Raw genomic sequence first — 15668 nt, 5'->3', positions numbered from 1 at the left:
ACAGGCAACTCCCTGTTTGCATGGGAGTTGCGTTCTGGGTCACCATGCACAATGGTGGACTGTGCATAAGCCCGCCCCACCTCTTTTTCTGGTCACTTCCAGGTCGACCATGATGAGCGCATACACAGTCATGCATAAATTGGATGCACATAAATCAGTTATTGCCTGTACATGGTTGAGACCTGTGACATTTTTTGTAGAAATTGGCCTCAACACAAAACTTCAGAAGGACTTACCCATGTACCCATTATAAGGTACATGGTGAAGCCAAACACTAATCGTTGTGGGAATGTGTCCTAAGGTCCCTAACATACCAAACCTCAAGTATCGTATTATTTTTAGGAAGGATTTCCTAATCCGACACTGTTGTTGGCTGAAAGGCCTATTCACTCACTTCATAAGACTGAAACCTATGTCATCTCGTATGGAAAAGTTTCTGGACACTTAAGCAAGCATTATTTTTAATGTGCCTTTCTCAAATCAGATGTCATCAAAGTCCCCTTCCCCATTTCACTATCTTCAGTTTAACCATATGATTCATGGCAGAACCAATGCCATTTTGTGTGAAGCAGCAACATATACAACAGGTAATTTGCAGCGTGATTTTAAGAGGTCTTTCTCCAAATTGCACCCTGACTTCATTCAAAGGGTGCAAGGAGGCCATCGCTTTTCATTTCTCTGCTCAAGTCACATATGAAGCAGGCAAGTAGTGATGGGTCTTGGACAGTAAAAGTACCGTGCAAGAGTCCTCCCATCCCGTTTCACTGTAACTCAACCCGCCACTCCAGGCTCTTTTCTGTTCTTGTCTCATTGTCAAAGTGAGAACCAACCATCAGCAGGGAGGTGAAAAACAGGAGTGGGGGGGGGGGTGCCCGCCTCCTGTATACTCTTTTTACAGATCAGATAGTTAGTGCCGATTCATGTGAATACATCACTGTTGCCAAAAACGAAATGTCTCGATGTCTAAAACTATGCAAATGTATTGGCCTGATTATTCATACGTAATACTAAGTCACAGTTTAGTGTTGCAAGCACACGTCTTGGGCTCATGCACTCCCCAGATGCCTCTTCTTGCTTGTGAAGCCTGGAATGAGCACTGGGGGCCAAGGGCAAGCCCCACTAAAACGATAAGGCCCTTCTGCACCTCTTTGGTGCTTTGCTTCGGACTTGCATCACCATCCTGCTTTGTATTCCTGGTTTGTTCACTGATGCTAAGTCAGAATTCCCCAGGTTGAGCTAACAGGGAATTCTGGCTTAATGCAAACCATAGATGAAGTGCTAAAGTAAGGGGATGGGCTGTCTGCCTCAACACTTGTTCTTGGCTTTAAAAATCATGGAACGATAATTTAAACCAGACCACAATGTTCAAGCCAAGAACTATGGCCAAGGTAATTTATGGTTTAGGAAACTGAAACAAGCCAGGACCATTAACCACTGTTTGAAACTATTTTGTTTTCCTGAACCATGGCTAACACTAACCAGTTTGTGGTTGGGGAACAGAGCTTAACCATGAGTCCCTGTTTGGATGGTGTGCATGCTAAACTAAACCTTGACCTAGTGTAAGACAGCAGCAAAGGGGATTGTGGAGCAAAGTGTCTGTGAGCTCCTCTCTAGGAGTCCACATGCTCTTGCTAAACTAAAGCTTGGCTTACTGTGTCACACAAACCAAGCTAGTGTTGTTTCTTGTGCAGGGGGTACTAATCTATGATTTGGCGTAATGTGTGAATGCATCCAAGGATACATTACTCTGTCAAGTTGACAGGTACTCTACTAGAGAGGTTTTTGACCTTTTTGAGTCCATGGCTCCCTTAACCAACTACATTTTTTCTGCAGCACCCCTGTTATGTCACCCCTTGCCTGCAGAGCTGGCAGCCTCTCACGCTTCTTCAAACACCCTTCCTTATGGAGTGTTCCCTCAGCCTCCTCTCCTCTCCTTGGGAGTCCTCTGGGCAGCTACTGCTGCTGCCCCTGATCTCTGAGCTGCCCCCCCTCGCCCCAAAGAGAGGTGCCTCCCAGAGGCACTATTCGCCTGCAGAGCTTATAGCCAGGTGTGCAGAGCTTATAGCCAAGTCTTGGGGAGACAGAGATGCAAGAGGACATTAGAGAAGGGAAGGAAAGAGGGACAGAGGCCAATGTTGCCCGTGGTACCTATCATTCAAGGCACCTCAGGGTGACATGACAAATTAAATGGTCCATGCACAAGAATGAAGAGATATTAAGGACTGACAAGTCAGTAGAGAGGAGAAAAGGTCAGGCAGCTATGGAAGTGTGAGCTATATGTAGTGGTAAAGGTAAAGGTACCCCTGACCATTAGGTCCAGTCACTGACGACTCTGGGGTTGACCGCTCATCTCACTCTATAGGCCGAAGGAGCCGGCATTTGTCCGCAGACAGCTTCCGGGTCATGGGGCCAGCATGACTAAGCCGCTTCTGACGAACCAGAGCAGTGCACTGAAACGCCATTTACCTTCCCACTGGAGCAGTACCTATTTATCTACTTGCACTTGATGTGCTTTTGAACTGCTAGGTGGGCAGAAGCTGGGACCGAGCAACGGGAGCTCACCCCGTCATGGGGATTCAAACTGCTGACCTTTCGATCGGCAAGCCCTAGGCTCTGTGGTTTAGACCACAGCGCCACCCACGTCCCTCATATGTAGGGATAGGGCCTATCAATAGAGGGATGCAGCTCACCTCCAGTTTTAGGGTAAAATTAGTGCATACACAAAATGATCTATTATATTGTTCTATTTTTACCACTGTGGTGTGTGCCATTATTATTTTCAGGGTGTTTGGTCATATTTGGCTAGATGAGACAAGCCAATGCTTAGCAAGTATTTTGATGACAAAGCAAGCCCCAAGCAGAGATGTGCAGCACAGTCCTATGCACATTTACTCAGAAGTCGAGTCCCAATGACTTTCCTAGGATTTGCTTCCCAGCAAATGTGCATAAGATTGCAGTGTTCAGGTGCTCAGAACCTTACGAGCCATTGTCAGATATGGTCAGCGCATTGGAAGTGCAGTGCCTAATTAAATAGGTACTTCTGGATGGAAGAATTAGAGCTACTGTTGCTACAGTTTTACATATCTCTCTTCGCACCCCTCTAATTTCCTATGAGTAGCAATTGGGCTACAGTCAAACCCTGCGTTTAAAATTCTATACCACTTTATGTCATGGCTCTCCCCTCCCCAAGAATTCTAGAACCTGTAGTTTATTAAGGAAGCTAAGAGTTGTTAAGAGACCGCCCCCATCCCCTCACAGAGCTGCAATTTCCAGAGTTCCCTCAGAAGAGGGGTTGATTGTTAAATTACTCCAGGATTTGTAGCTCTGAGAATCTTGCGGACTGTGGCTTGTTAAGGGTGCTGGAGACTGTAGCTCTGCCAGGGGGTAAATCTGAGTTTCCAGGCGTGTTTGGGGGAGGCAATGGGCTTTAAATGCATGGTGTGTTCACAGTCACAATGATGCATTCTGCATAGTTCCTGCCCTGCATCTATATATGTAAAAACATCATGAGATAAACCAGAGTGCTTGTGCTCTAGCCTGCACTAGCCAAGCAGGAAACTAAGCTGTTCCAAGTGCTTAGGCGAAACAATAGAGTTTGTGGCAGGATATAATGGGAGTTCACACGGTTCTGAGTATGACAATAATTAGGATCTGGATGCTGTGCAACTTTGATGCCAGCCCTGGTTTTGCATACCGCTGCAGTTCTAAACTTACCTGCAACTACCGGACTTTAATGTAGGGAACTGCAGCAAAAAGCGAGGGCCGTGGTATGCAATCCTGCATACATTTACAAAGGCGAAACCCAGGAAATCAATTCCACTCAGCACACGCGTGCATGGAGGTGGGACACGGCTGTGCGCTTCTTTACTGCCTCTCGGCGCAGCCCGATCCTAAGAATGCACAACCCAAAAACCCCAATCCCGCCCCCACCGGTTTAAATGCACTTTCTCCCCAGCAGCTGCATACAGGACTGGCGCGCAGTTGCACGCAACAGTTGCCTTTGTAGGGAGCTTGCCCTAACGGGGTGCATCGAGCCCCCACAACCGGCGCTCAGGCCTTCCAAGCAACCCACCCTCCCCCCGCTCCCCCAGACCGCCTGCACCCCCCCCGCAGTGTACCCTACCTGTGCTGCAGCCCCACTAGCCCCAGCGTGATCACATGGGGCACGTCCAGCTCCGTGGGCCACAGGCCGGAGGCGATGCACCCGAACACGCCGCACTCCTCCCGAATCCCCAGCTCCTCGAATTCCATGGTGCCCGAGCGAACACGTGTTGTTGTCAGCGCAGCTGCTTCTGTTATTGCCGCTGCTGCCTCCTGCCGCCGCCGCCTGGGTTTGGGGGGGGGGGTGGAGGAGGAGGAGGAGGAGAAGGAGGCGGCGGCCTCAGAGGCGCGAGTTCCTCTCCGCGCCCACCCCTTGCGCCCGCCTCATTTACATGCATATATTACGATGGGGCGAAATTCCCCGCCTCGGGGCTGCGCCCGCGTGGTGGAGTTGCTTTCCCCACCCCAGAGGAGCAAGAGCCTTCGGGGCGGAGGGGGGGGGCTACTTTGTATCTGCCTTTCGACACAAGTTAGCTCCCGCTCGCTCTTTCTCTTTCTCCACAAGTTAACTTTGTTTCCCTCTCTCTCTTTCTCTCTGCGCGCGCGCGCGCTTCTGAGGGCGAGTTTTGCCCAGTGGCTCTGAGACTGTAAATGGGTGGCTGAAGTGCTGAGGGGACCACGAAGGGCGGAGGGAGCTGGGCTTTGCGCGCGACGGAAGGGGTTATTTTCCCCCCTTTATGGAAACGGGGTTTGAGGGAATAAGGGGTGGGGAGGAGACTTCGGTTTTCGCGCGGGGGAAGGGGGCGTCGGCGGGCGCTCGCCTCAGATTGGAGGAGCGCTATCAAAGGGTTGTGAGCGGTGTGTGTGTGTTAAAAACATCCCTCCCTCCGTGGGTGGAGGAAAGGGGGCTGGAAGGCAGGATGTGGCCCCGGCGGAGAGTTTTAGGTGGCCCAACCCCTTCCCTTTCCAATGAGGTGGAAGCATTGGCGGGTTTCTGCAACCGCGCCCCGCCCCTCTTGGCCGCCCCCTTCCGCCGTCCCCCCCCCCCCCGCCTTCGTACGCAGCCCCAAAAGTGCCTCCGGACTCTGAACGCGCTTCTTTTTCGGGTCGCTTCCCTCTCGCGCTGCGCTTGTCTTCGTGCGTTGCTAACTTGGCTTTGTTCTCTTCTAGGCGTCTCTCCAGGCGGTCTCTGCGATGCCTCCCATACGCTCAGGTGAGTCGCTTCGCCCGCGCTGCCGGAGGGAAAGAGCTGGCGGCGGCGTCCAGCAGTTACCCCTTGCCAGGGACCTGCCCGTGTAGTATAATAGTATCCCACCTCCCCATGTGGATTGCAGGGAAATCGTGTCTTCGGTACTCCCGCGGCTTTGTTTCAAAAGTTTCTTGCGGGATGAAACTGGTACACAGCCTTAACGTGCGTTATACCTATAGGCAGATTCCTTTTTTCATGGAGGACATTTTCTCCTGAGATTCTTCTGCGGGCACTGTACAGATCTGCTGCTTGAGAAAGGGGAGTTTCAAAAGTTTTATGTTGCTTAGTCAGATTTCACTTTAGTTGCGCTTGTCTTTTTGTCAAAAGCTCTACTGACGACTAAGGTGAATAATCCAGTGCTCCCCTCACCCCCAGTTCATTTGTATAATAAGCAACACTTGCAATTGTGTTGATTTCACATGCCACAGATTGTTTTCACAGTCTGTGTGTGCTGGTCAAGCAGTTGAAATTTGCTATAAAACAAGGAGTGCATGCAGTTATTTTGATGCATGTAGTGTTGCATGCGATCCTCTGCATGCTTTCTGTGCAGGAGGTGCAGGTTAAAATGCCCTTGGGCATTTTCATAGATATTACTGGAATCTGAGTGTGTCTTTCAACGTTGCAGTGTGGAGCGCTCATGCCCTGAGTTCCAGCCAGCCAAGTTTTAATGGACTACATAAGGATCCACACGTGAAGAATGGCGTTTCTATTGTACAATATACTGTATTTTTCACTCTATTAAGACACACCATACCACAAGACGCACCTAGTTTTTGGAGGAGGAAAACAAGAAAAAATATATTCTGAATCTCAGAAGCCAGAACAGCAAGAGGGATCGCTGCACAGTGAAAGCAGCAATCCCTCTTGCTGTTCTGGCTTCTGTGATAGCTGCACAGCCTGCATTTGCTCCATAAGACGCACACACATTTCCCCTTTTTAGGAGGGAAAAAGTGAGTCTTATAGAACAAAAAATACAGTAATTTAGTTTAAGGCAGGCTTCCTCAGCCTCGGCCCTCCAGATGTTTTGAGACTACAATTTCCATCATCCCTGACCACTGGTCCTGCTAGCTAGGGATCATGGGAGTTGTAGGCCAAAAACATCTGGAGGGCCGAGGTTGAGGAAGCCTGGTTTAAGGGATTTATACCCCATCCTTCTGAAGGTTCCCAGTGTGGACGAAAAGTTAAAATCTTGAGTAAAGCCAATGTTAAATTAATAGTAAAAAAAGCAGGCATCAGGAATAGAAACAAACAGTAAGAATAAAAGTAATGTACAGATGATTTTTTAAAAAATTATTAAAAACCTGGTAATATAAAAGGCCCCTGGTGCTGAAATGACATCAGAGTAGGCCCCCAGGGAGAGCATTTCATAATGAGGGTTTTATCAGCAAGTAGGCCCTTTCCTCTGCAGCCATCCTCTGTATGTCAGACGGCAGGAAAATCTAAGGGGCCTACTCAATATCTAACTTTATTTCCAGAAGCGAGTCTGGAAATAAACTGGGAACCAGTGTAGTTTGCAAACCACATGTACAATGTGGCTGTAACACTCAATAGCAGCTAACACCCTTGCAGCCATATTTTGAACTAATTGCAGTTTCTGGACCATCTTCAGAATTATATCTGCTGTTCAGTCGTATGGTTATAAGCAAGTTCTGCCAAGGTCTTGCTCCAGGGAAGTTTTCATAGTCTCTAATATTTGTCTCTTTTATCGTTTTGAATATTGTGTATCCGAAAATGTGAATGCAGCTAGCCTTGCAGTGAAAGTTGCATGCATATTAGTTGAGCTGGGATCCTTGCCATCCGATTTGCATCTGCTTTTGTGGAGGGACTGAGGTTTACCTCACAGTAAGATCCACTGAATAAAGTGCAAATTACTTGGGGGGGGGGGACATACAATAGGGTTCGAAGATGAAGGGTAGTAAGTTGCTAGGTTTCCTAATTGTATTGCAAAACTGCTTTCATAACCTAACAATTTATATTGTATTTTTCTATCCCCTCCAGAACTTAAACTTGGCAAAAAAATAAATGAGGGGAAAACAAAAGAAGTCTATGAATTGCCAAGTCTCCCGGGATGTGTTCTGCTTCAATCAAAAGACCAGATAACGGCCGGAAATGCAGCTAGAAGGGATCTCATGGAAGGGAAGGCCGCAATCTCAAATACAACAACAAGCTGTGTGTTTCAGTTGCTCCAGGAGGCTGGTAGGTGGTGGGAATTATGGAGCTGCATTGGGGAAAACCACTTACTGGCAAAACAGTGTATAGCAATAAAACCATAATCAGTCACTATGAGGCTACATCGCTTTGCAACTTATGAATACACTGTCCACCTGGTAATAGGGAATCTAGTATGTGTGAAGTACTATTTTGACCACATGGGATGCATTCTCAAGATTGCAACACCAACGTTTCTGGGGGAAATCGCCCATGTAAAAATGATAAAGCTATTCATTCCTTGCACATAGGTTACATGGAATGCCTGGGTCCTCCAGTTCCACTGATGACATTTAAAGGCCTTGCTCAGGCAGTAGGCTTTAGCATGTATTTGCCCCTTATTTGTGACCAAATGAATTTTAAGCAGTTTAAAGCATTCCGCATTGTCTGTTCAAAACAGATGCAACCCTAAATGTATTCATACTACATTTTGAGTGTTCAAACTTCTTCACATACATTAAGTCTTACAAACGCCATAGAAGGTATCCTGGTATAATCCAAATATTGCTAATGGTGAGATAGCTGAGGCAGAGGGGGAAGTATTTTAAAGCTACCTAGTGAGTTTGTGGGACACGGGTGGCGCTGTGGGTAAAACCTCAGTGCCTAGGACTTGCCAATCGTATGGTCGGCAGTTCGAATCCCCGCGGCGGGGTGAGCTCCCATCGTTCGGTCCCAGCTCCTGCCCACCTAGCAGTTTGAAAGCACGTCAAAGTGCAAGTAGATAAATAGGTACCGCTTTATAGCGGGAAGGTAAACAGCGTTTCCGTGTGCTGCGCTGGTGCTGGCTTGCCAGATGCCCCTTAGTCACGCTGGCCATGTGAGCCGGAAGTGTCTTCGGACGGCGACAGCTCACGGCCTCTAGAGCGAGATGAGCACGCAACCCTAGAGTCGGACACGACTGGCCCGTACGGGCAGGGGTACCTTTACCTTTACCTTTTAGTGAGTTTGTGGCTTCAGGTGAGAGTTGAACCAGGGACTCCCCAGTTACCACACTTCAGGTGAGACCAAATGCCAGTGCAGTTGAATATCCACTAGCACAGTGAGGCTTCTCCCACCATCTGGTGTATCCCCCCCATATCTGAAGGGTTGATGGAGGCTCTGGGGCAGATTTTAGGAGCGAGAAAAGAAACTGAAGATCCCATTGCACAGGCAAATTTCTGTGGCACATGTGAGTGTTATGAGTCTCCTTATGCCTTATCTGAGTGTGTGTGGATTATTTCGAAGAATTTGGGCCATGATTGCTGTCGTGGCCAGTAGCCTTGTATTACAACCTTTGTACATTAAAGTCTGTGGGACAAAGAATAGCCCTTGCAAACTATAGCTTATTCAAAAGTTCTAATAAAACTTGCATCATTATATTAGAATGAGCTTTTCGAACTTCAGGCCAGTGTGCTGTGAGGAAATGGCTGTATTGAGCAAGCTCTTTGGTTTAAAAATTAACTCGACTAGAGCCCTTTCTCCTGCTTCAAAGTGAACCCCCTTGAACCATCGAAACTTTGCTGGTTTAAACATTGCCTACCTTTTTGGAGGCAAGAAGGTCTGTATCTCTTCCAGATTAGTGCTGCAGATTCCCAAGCTGAACTAAATGCTGCGCTCCCAGAATATGTGATGGTGTTCCTTTTGGGAAGAGATTGCTGTGTAAACTACGTCATTTAACCTTTCCTCCCACTCTTCCTCAAAGAGCATAAAAACCTAATAAGAGTTGGGTGAACCAGGCCAATGGTCCATCTAGTCTTGCATTCTGTTCTCACAATGGCCAACAAGATGCCTGTGGGAAACTCACAAGCAGGACATGAGTTTTCTCCCCTCCCCCAGTTTCCACCAACTGATACAGTGGAACCTGGGGTTAAGTACTTAATTTGTCCCAGAGGTCTGTTCTTAACCTGAGGTACCACTTTAGCTAATGGGGCCTCCTACTGCTGCCGCGCCACTGAAGCACGATTTCTGTTCTCATCCTGAAGCAAAGTTATTAACCTGAGGTACTATTTCTGGGTTAGCGGAGTCTGTAACCTGAAGCGTATGTAACCTGAGGTACCACTGTACTGGCTCTAAAGCTTTATTTACTATACTACCTGCTCCTTCTCAAAGATTCATAATTTTCTCCTGCTACTAACAGGTTTGAGTTCAGAGAGCCATAGTGGTTGCCAAACATCTTGTATTAACTTGCATGGAATGCTGAGGCTGAAATCCTATGCATGTGGAAGTAAAGCTCATGGACACAATGGGATGGGCTTCTGAGTTGCTGTATAAAACCTCCTTGGCTTCGAACCATCCATAACTGTACTCCAGACATTACAAAGATTAAAGAGGGAAAGTAAATTTTCTTTTCCCACTCCCAAGTTGTGTCTCTCCCAGCTGCTATTTGCTTCTTATATCTATAGTATTTGTCTCCTAATATTGCTTATTTCTGTATGCTTTGCCCATCAATTTTGTGCAGGTCGAAATTGCTGTGCCAGACTCTTGAAATGTCTTTTCTGTGTTATAGGCGTATAGATTTTGTTTCTCACCACCACCACTCTTAGATTTAGAATCGTGTTTCAGTCATAGGACTAATGTGCTGTTTAATTCCTTTTTCAGGAATTAAAACTGCTTTTGTGAGGAAACACAGTGACACGGCATTCATCGCTGCTCACTGTGAAATGATTCCAATTGAATGGGTTTGCAGAAGAATTGCTACAGGTTCTTTCCTGAAGAGAAACCCTGGTGTCGAGGAAGGCTACCGCTTTAACCCACCTAAGATTGAGATGTTTTATAAGGTGGGTAATGTAGATATGGCTTGGCTGTAATGGTGGTCATGGGATACTAGATATCAGCTGATTCTAATAGACTTTTGGGAATGACTGAAGTCATTCTATTTCAGTAATATGTTAAAACCATGACATGGTAAAATTGGTGGTCCGTGCAGGGCCAGATTTAGGTTTGATGAGGCCCTAAGCTACTGAAGGCAATGGGGCCCTTTATATGTCCAGCTGCCCTTTGTCCACAACAAATTGTCACTGTTTTTTGTGTTGAATATATGCTATATGGTAATTTATGGACCTAATAGGTATTTAAAGCCATTTGCACATGTTGCCATGCAACCAGTCCATGCAGAATGTAGGCACCCTATATATAGAAATGAGCAAACCAATGATATTTTAGGGAGCAGACTAGCAGGCGGGGGCCATTACTTACACCATAGGGGCCTACACAACTCAAAACACTGTTGCTCTATGTAGGATTTATTTTATTTGTTTTTTATCTTAGATTTTGAAAATGTACATCCAGTTTTTTCCCTTTAATTTTTTGGGGGACCCCAAGAGAGTGGGGCCCTAAGCTATAGCTTGTTTAGCTTATATGTAAATCTGGCACTGCGTGGACCTCAGGGATCTGCGTAGTCCACCCAGGGGGTCTGTGGCACATACCTGTTGACTGGGACATCCTGGATTTTTTGGGGTGGAGGAGGGGTGCTCATGTGACTCTAATGGAATATGCATGGTCTGGTTTTGCATGGTGGCACCATTCACATAACAAAAACTAACACAGAGATAACAACAACTTTTTCAAAAGTAGCGGGTCCATGGCTTGGCTTTTGAAAAACAGGGTGGCTACAGTACTTAGCTAACTGGGAACCACTGTGGTAAAACTAAACTTCCCATTATAAATCTCCCACAGAAACATACCATACTTCTTTTGAGAGGAAGAGCAAGATAATGAATAAATATGAATGATGGATGTGTCTGTACTGCTGTCAGAGTCAGAATGATTATTTTGATTGATGGCGGCTTTTAATTGTTAGGTATTGACAGATTAAGGATTTGTTCAAAATAAACTTGTTGATGCATCAAGTAAAAACGATGTACCGTATTTTTCTCTCTATAAGACGCACCAGACCACAAGACGCACCTAGTTTTTGGAGGAGGAAAACAAGAAAAAAAATATTCTGAATCCCAGAAGCCAGAGCAGCAAGAGGGATCACTGCGCAGCGAAAGCAGCAATCCCTCTTGCTGTTCTGGCTTCTGGGATAGCTGCGCAGCCTGCATTCGCTCCATAAGACGCACACACATTTCCCCTTACTTTTTAGGAGGGAAAAAGTGAGTCTTATAGAGCAAAAAATACGGTACTTGAGTCAATAACACGTTCCAGAAATTTCCGGTTCTTTCCCCCCAAAATGATGGGGTGTGCTTTTTGAACTGGGTGCCTAGTGGAAATGTGAAGCTGTTCTAAATAAAATGCACTGTTTGTTTACCAGGATGATGCAGCCAATGATCCACAGTGGTCTGAAGAGCAACTCATTGAAGTTAAGTTCAAGTTTGCAGGCCTTGAAATTGGACAGACTGAAGTTGACATTATGGCCCAGTCTACTCGAGCCATTTTTGAAATACTTGAAAAAGCATGGCAGCCCCTGAACTGTACTTTAGTGGACATGAAGGTATAATGAAGTGATCTTTTAAAAGTGTGTGTCAATTTGAAAGCAACAATAAATTAGCTAACTTCAACTTTTCCCCACTTTCCTTTGGGATATTATTAGGTTGAGTTTGGTGTGAATGTAGCTACAAAAGAGATTGTTCTTGCTGATGTCATTGATAATGATTCTTGGCGATTGTGGCCATCTGGAGACAGAAAACAGCAGAAAGACAAGCAGGTAATTCTATGCTTATGGATTGTTTGTTTTTTGTTACTTTTACTATTAAGCCAGTATTCTGAGCTGTCTTTTGCTCTTTCCCTACTGCTGCAGAAACTCTGTGCTTGCAGCTTCATAGCCTGGATTGCCCTAAGTACAGTGGTATCTTGCTTCCCAAACTTAATCTGTTCCGGAAGTCTGTTCTAAAACCAAAGCGTTCCAAAACCAAGGCACACTTTCCCATAGAAAGTAATGCAAAATGGATTAATCCATTTGAGACTATCTAACGAGACCACTGATCCATAAAATGAAAGCAATAAACAATGTACTGCAGTCACACAATCAATCAGTGGCTGAACTGGGTTCCACGCAGTCACAAAAACAAAAGAGCTGCAAAAACTAAAAATAAATAGCAAAAAGAGACAGACCTCAGCATAACACTCAAATCGGAAGCGTAACACTGTTACGGAGCACATTCAGCTTCCAAAAAGAGTTCCAAGTTGTTTGAGTACCAAGGCGTTTGAGAACCAAGGTACCACTGTGTAGTGAAGGGAACTACTTATGCTTTGACCTGTATGGCACATTATAAACAAAGTGCTATGTTCTCAGCATGGGTGCAGAATGTACATAGCCTCCTCCGTGGGGGAGAGCTGTGCCACTGAAACTGCACTAGACACCTGTCTTCCAAAAGTATTTAAAGGGAGAAAGGAGAGTGAAGGCACCATGAAGCTCTATTCTCACAATGATTGAAAATCCTCTGCTTGGTGTCGTAACAGCAAGCTGGCTTTTTGTGTTTTGGCACCGTCTTTTAAAACAGTTATTCTTGCTCTGTCGAGAAATGTCCTTATTATCTTGGGCACCTGTTGCAAGCTGAATAGGATGCTAACCCCAGCCCCAGCTTTTAAATCCGCTGAGGTTTTGAATTTCAACTCTTCTTACCTTCGTACCCAGTGACCCAGCTTTTGGTACAAGATCTGTGGGGGGTGCAGGATTGGCTGCTGATTGTGGGAGTATAGCTTAAAATAATCATAACGTCATGAATTCCACACAATCAAATGTAATTTTCATAATTGGTTATTTAAAAAATCCAAATGACCCTCATGTAACTAATAAAATACTGATATTATCAATCCCATGTGAGTCACTGATTTTTTTTTTAGTGAAATAAATGTGAAAATAATTTTTAAATGTACGGAATTCATTTGATGTTGTTAATTCAAATTTACCAATTATAAATAAAACACATTAGTGCGAATATGTGAAACTGGTTTATTAGCACCTCAATTGAATTAAGACTCAACTTGGCTTCCCTTCACCAGTGGAATGTATTTTGTTTTCTGTTTCTTTTAGTCTTACCGCGATCTCAAAGAAGTGACTCCTGAAGCACTGCAGATGGTGAAGAGAAACTTCGAATGGGTAGCTGAAAGAGTGGAGGTATTAGCACTAGCCTGTGTGAGACAGATAATTCTCTTTGCCTCTCATGCAAGTACTTAAAATTGTCCTTTGACTTTCCTTTCTGCTAGCTTTTGTTGAAACCACAGAGCCAAGGCAGGGTGGTTGTGCTAATGGGATCCACTTCAGATCTTGCACACTGCGAAAAAATAAAAAAGGCTTGTGGGAACTTTGGCATTCCTTGTGAATTACGAGTGACCTCTGCTCACAAAGGACCAGATGAGACACTTAGGATCAAAGCTGAATATGAAGGTAAAACTGATTTTGTTTAAACCTAGAGTGATAGTCATTGTTACTTAGCTTAGACCCATTGAAATCAATTGACAATAACTAACACAGGAGGTTATGTCTATTCCTGTAACAAAACAGTTTTCCTGGAAAAAGGGTGAAGGAAGGCATGCATAGTGTTTGATGCTAGGTATTTTTGTGTCAATTATTAGGTGATGGAATTCCTACAGTGTTTGTAGCAGTAGCTGGAAGAAGCAATGGTCTGGGACCTGTGATGTCTGGAAACACAGCATATCCTGTTGTAAACTGTCCTCCACTCTCGGCCGACTGGGGTGCTCAGGATATATGGTCCTCTCTGAGGCTGCCCAGTGGTAAGTACCTGCCCTTGAAACAAATTGCTGTTTGCAAAGAGGCAGTACATTTTTCAAGGTCAAAGCATGCCGTTGCCCGTAATTTGATCAAAACTGCTCACACCAGACACATACTTAATCGGGGCTTACTTCAAAGTTAATGTGCATTTTCTAGGGTGGCTCCCTATTTTTCGAATGCTCTCTCCAGGGAGGCTCGCCTGACGCCTTCATTACGTATCTTTAGGCACCAGGCAAAAACTACCTCCTTCTCCCAGGCCTGTGGCTTATTAAGCAATCTATGGCCTTTTAATGGGACTAATAAAAGGTATTGCCCAACTGTAGATTTTAGAGTTTTAGCCATTGTTGTGTATATTCTGCTCAGTCTTTTCCAATCATGTTGATAAGGCATATCTACTTAATTCTGTGTAGTTTACGAATTGTGTTGAATAGTGGTTGGAGTGGAAAGGGGGGAAAAGCAGGACAGCAAGAGAGAGAGCTTTTTGAAGAGAGTCTCCCAGTACATTTCCTGAAAACATACCTAGTCTGAGCAGTTAAGCATATTTCTGGCACATTTTTAAAATATCTAGAGCTATCAGAGCTCCAAATATCCTTGACAAACAGAAAAGCGGGACTTTCAGAGTCTTCAGATCTTCGTTAGACTAGATGCACTGTACAACTCAAAACTTAAGTTAAAATTATACATAATGGCTCTTCAGAGCAGTTTTAGAATTGGACCAGGACAAGTTTGAGTAGTGTTGTACTGCCCTCTAGTGGTTGGAAATCTCTTCCTCCCAAACCCACTTTTCTGAGGTTTGGTTATAACTGAAAAATTCAGGGTTTAGCTTAATTATGGTAACTGCATTTGCCTGCAGTCATATACAGATGGACAAAACAAAGGCTATAATTTTCCTTTTTATTTTTAAACAGGTCTTGGCTGTTCCACAATTCTTTCACCCGAAGGTGCTGCCCAGTTTGCTGCTCAGATATTTGGGTTGAATAACCACTTTGTGTGGGCCAAGTTGCGCTCAAGTATGTTGAATACATGGATCTCGCTCAAGCAGGCTGACAAAAAGATGAGAGAATGCAACTTATAAACCGCTTCTTCGTTCTGTGTTCTGCCAGCTATCAGAATATGGCATACCATTTCTAACTCGGGAATACACTCACCAGTTCTGTCATAAACAGATGAGCCTGCAGGTTCCAAGCACATACGGTTAATCTTTGGCTTTCTGAAAGCTGTAGGACTTCACAAACGCTACCAGTATTATGGAGTAGTTTTACTGATCCATCTCAATAGCTTATTAAGCAGAGCTAGTTACCTGTATTGATTTGTAATCCTGAACAGAATGTTAATTCTCAAAGTTTCTATTGAACAGCTAGCAATAACAGCAACTGTCTTAACCTAGATTCTAATTAAGAACCTGTTCAACAATGTGGCAGAGGAAAGAAAGGCTAGCCATTATTTCAAGATAGTATTGTGAAATCTGTATTCGGAGGGAAAGTGTTTACCAAATAGGAATAAAAGAAGCTTTCACTA

At 45.0% G+C, this 15668-nt stretch overlaps 2 protein-coding genes across 3 annotated transcripts in view; one reads left to right on the top strand and one right to left on the bottom strand.

Annotated features, from left to right (window-relative positions):
* The window catches only part of PPAT (phosphoribosyl pyrophosphate amidotransferase), a 47832-nt gene extending 43574 nt beyond the window's left edge, over window positions 1-4258 (bottom strand). The window contains exon 1 of the mRNA XM_083755785.1: window positions 4124-4258. Coding sequence (XP_083611911.1) covers window positions 4124-4251 — 128 coding nt within the window. The 5' untranslated portion in view covers window positions 4252-4258. The remainder of the gene's footprint in view (window positions 1-4123) is intronic.
* Window positions 4259-4475: 217 nt separating this feature from the next.
* LOC310852389 (multifunctional protein ADE2) lies at window positions 4476-15668 on the top strand. Of its 2 annotated transcripts, none has more exons than XM_083755874.1 (9): window positions 4476-6013; window positions 6268-7486; window positions 10076-10254; window positions 11730-11909; window positions 12009-12122; window positions 13452-13535; window positions 13625-13805; window positions 13994-14152; window positions 15059-15668. In XM_083755874.1, exons 2-9 carry the CDS (start codon window positions 7420-7422, stop codon window positions 15223-15225), a joined length of 1131 nt encoding a protein of 376 aa, XP_083612000.1. In that variant the 5' UTR covers window positions 4476-6013; window positions 6268-7419; the 3' UTR covers window positions 15226-15668. The 2 variants fall into 2 exon arrangements, with proteins under 2 accessions (XP_083612000.1, XP_083611999.1); XM_083755873.1 differs by having other exon boundaries at window positions 5095-5254; window positions 7289-7486.

Source organism: Podarcis gaigeae (genome assembly GCF_964106915.1).
Source record: "Podarcis gaigeae genome assembly, chromosome: 9".
In the NCBI taxonomy this organism is placed as follows: domain Eukaryota; kingdom Metazoa; phylum Chordata; class Lepidosauria; order Squamata; family Lacertidae; genus Podarcis; species Podarcis gaigeae.
This window is presented reverse-complemented; position numbering and strand designations above follow the sequence as displayed.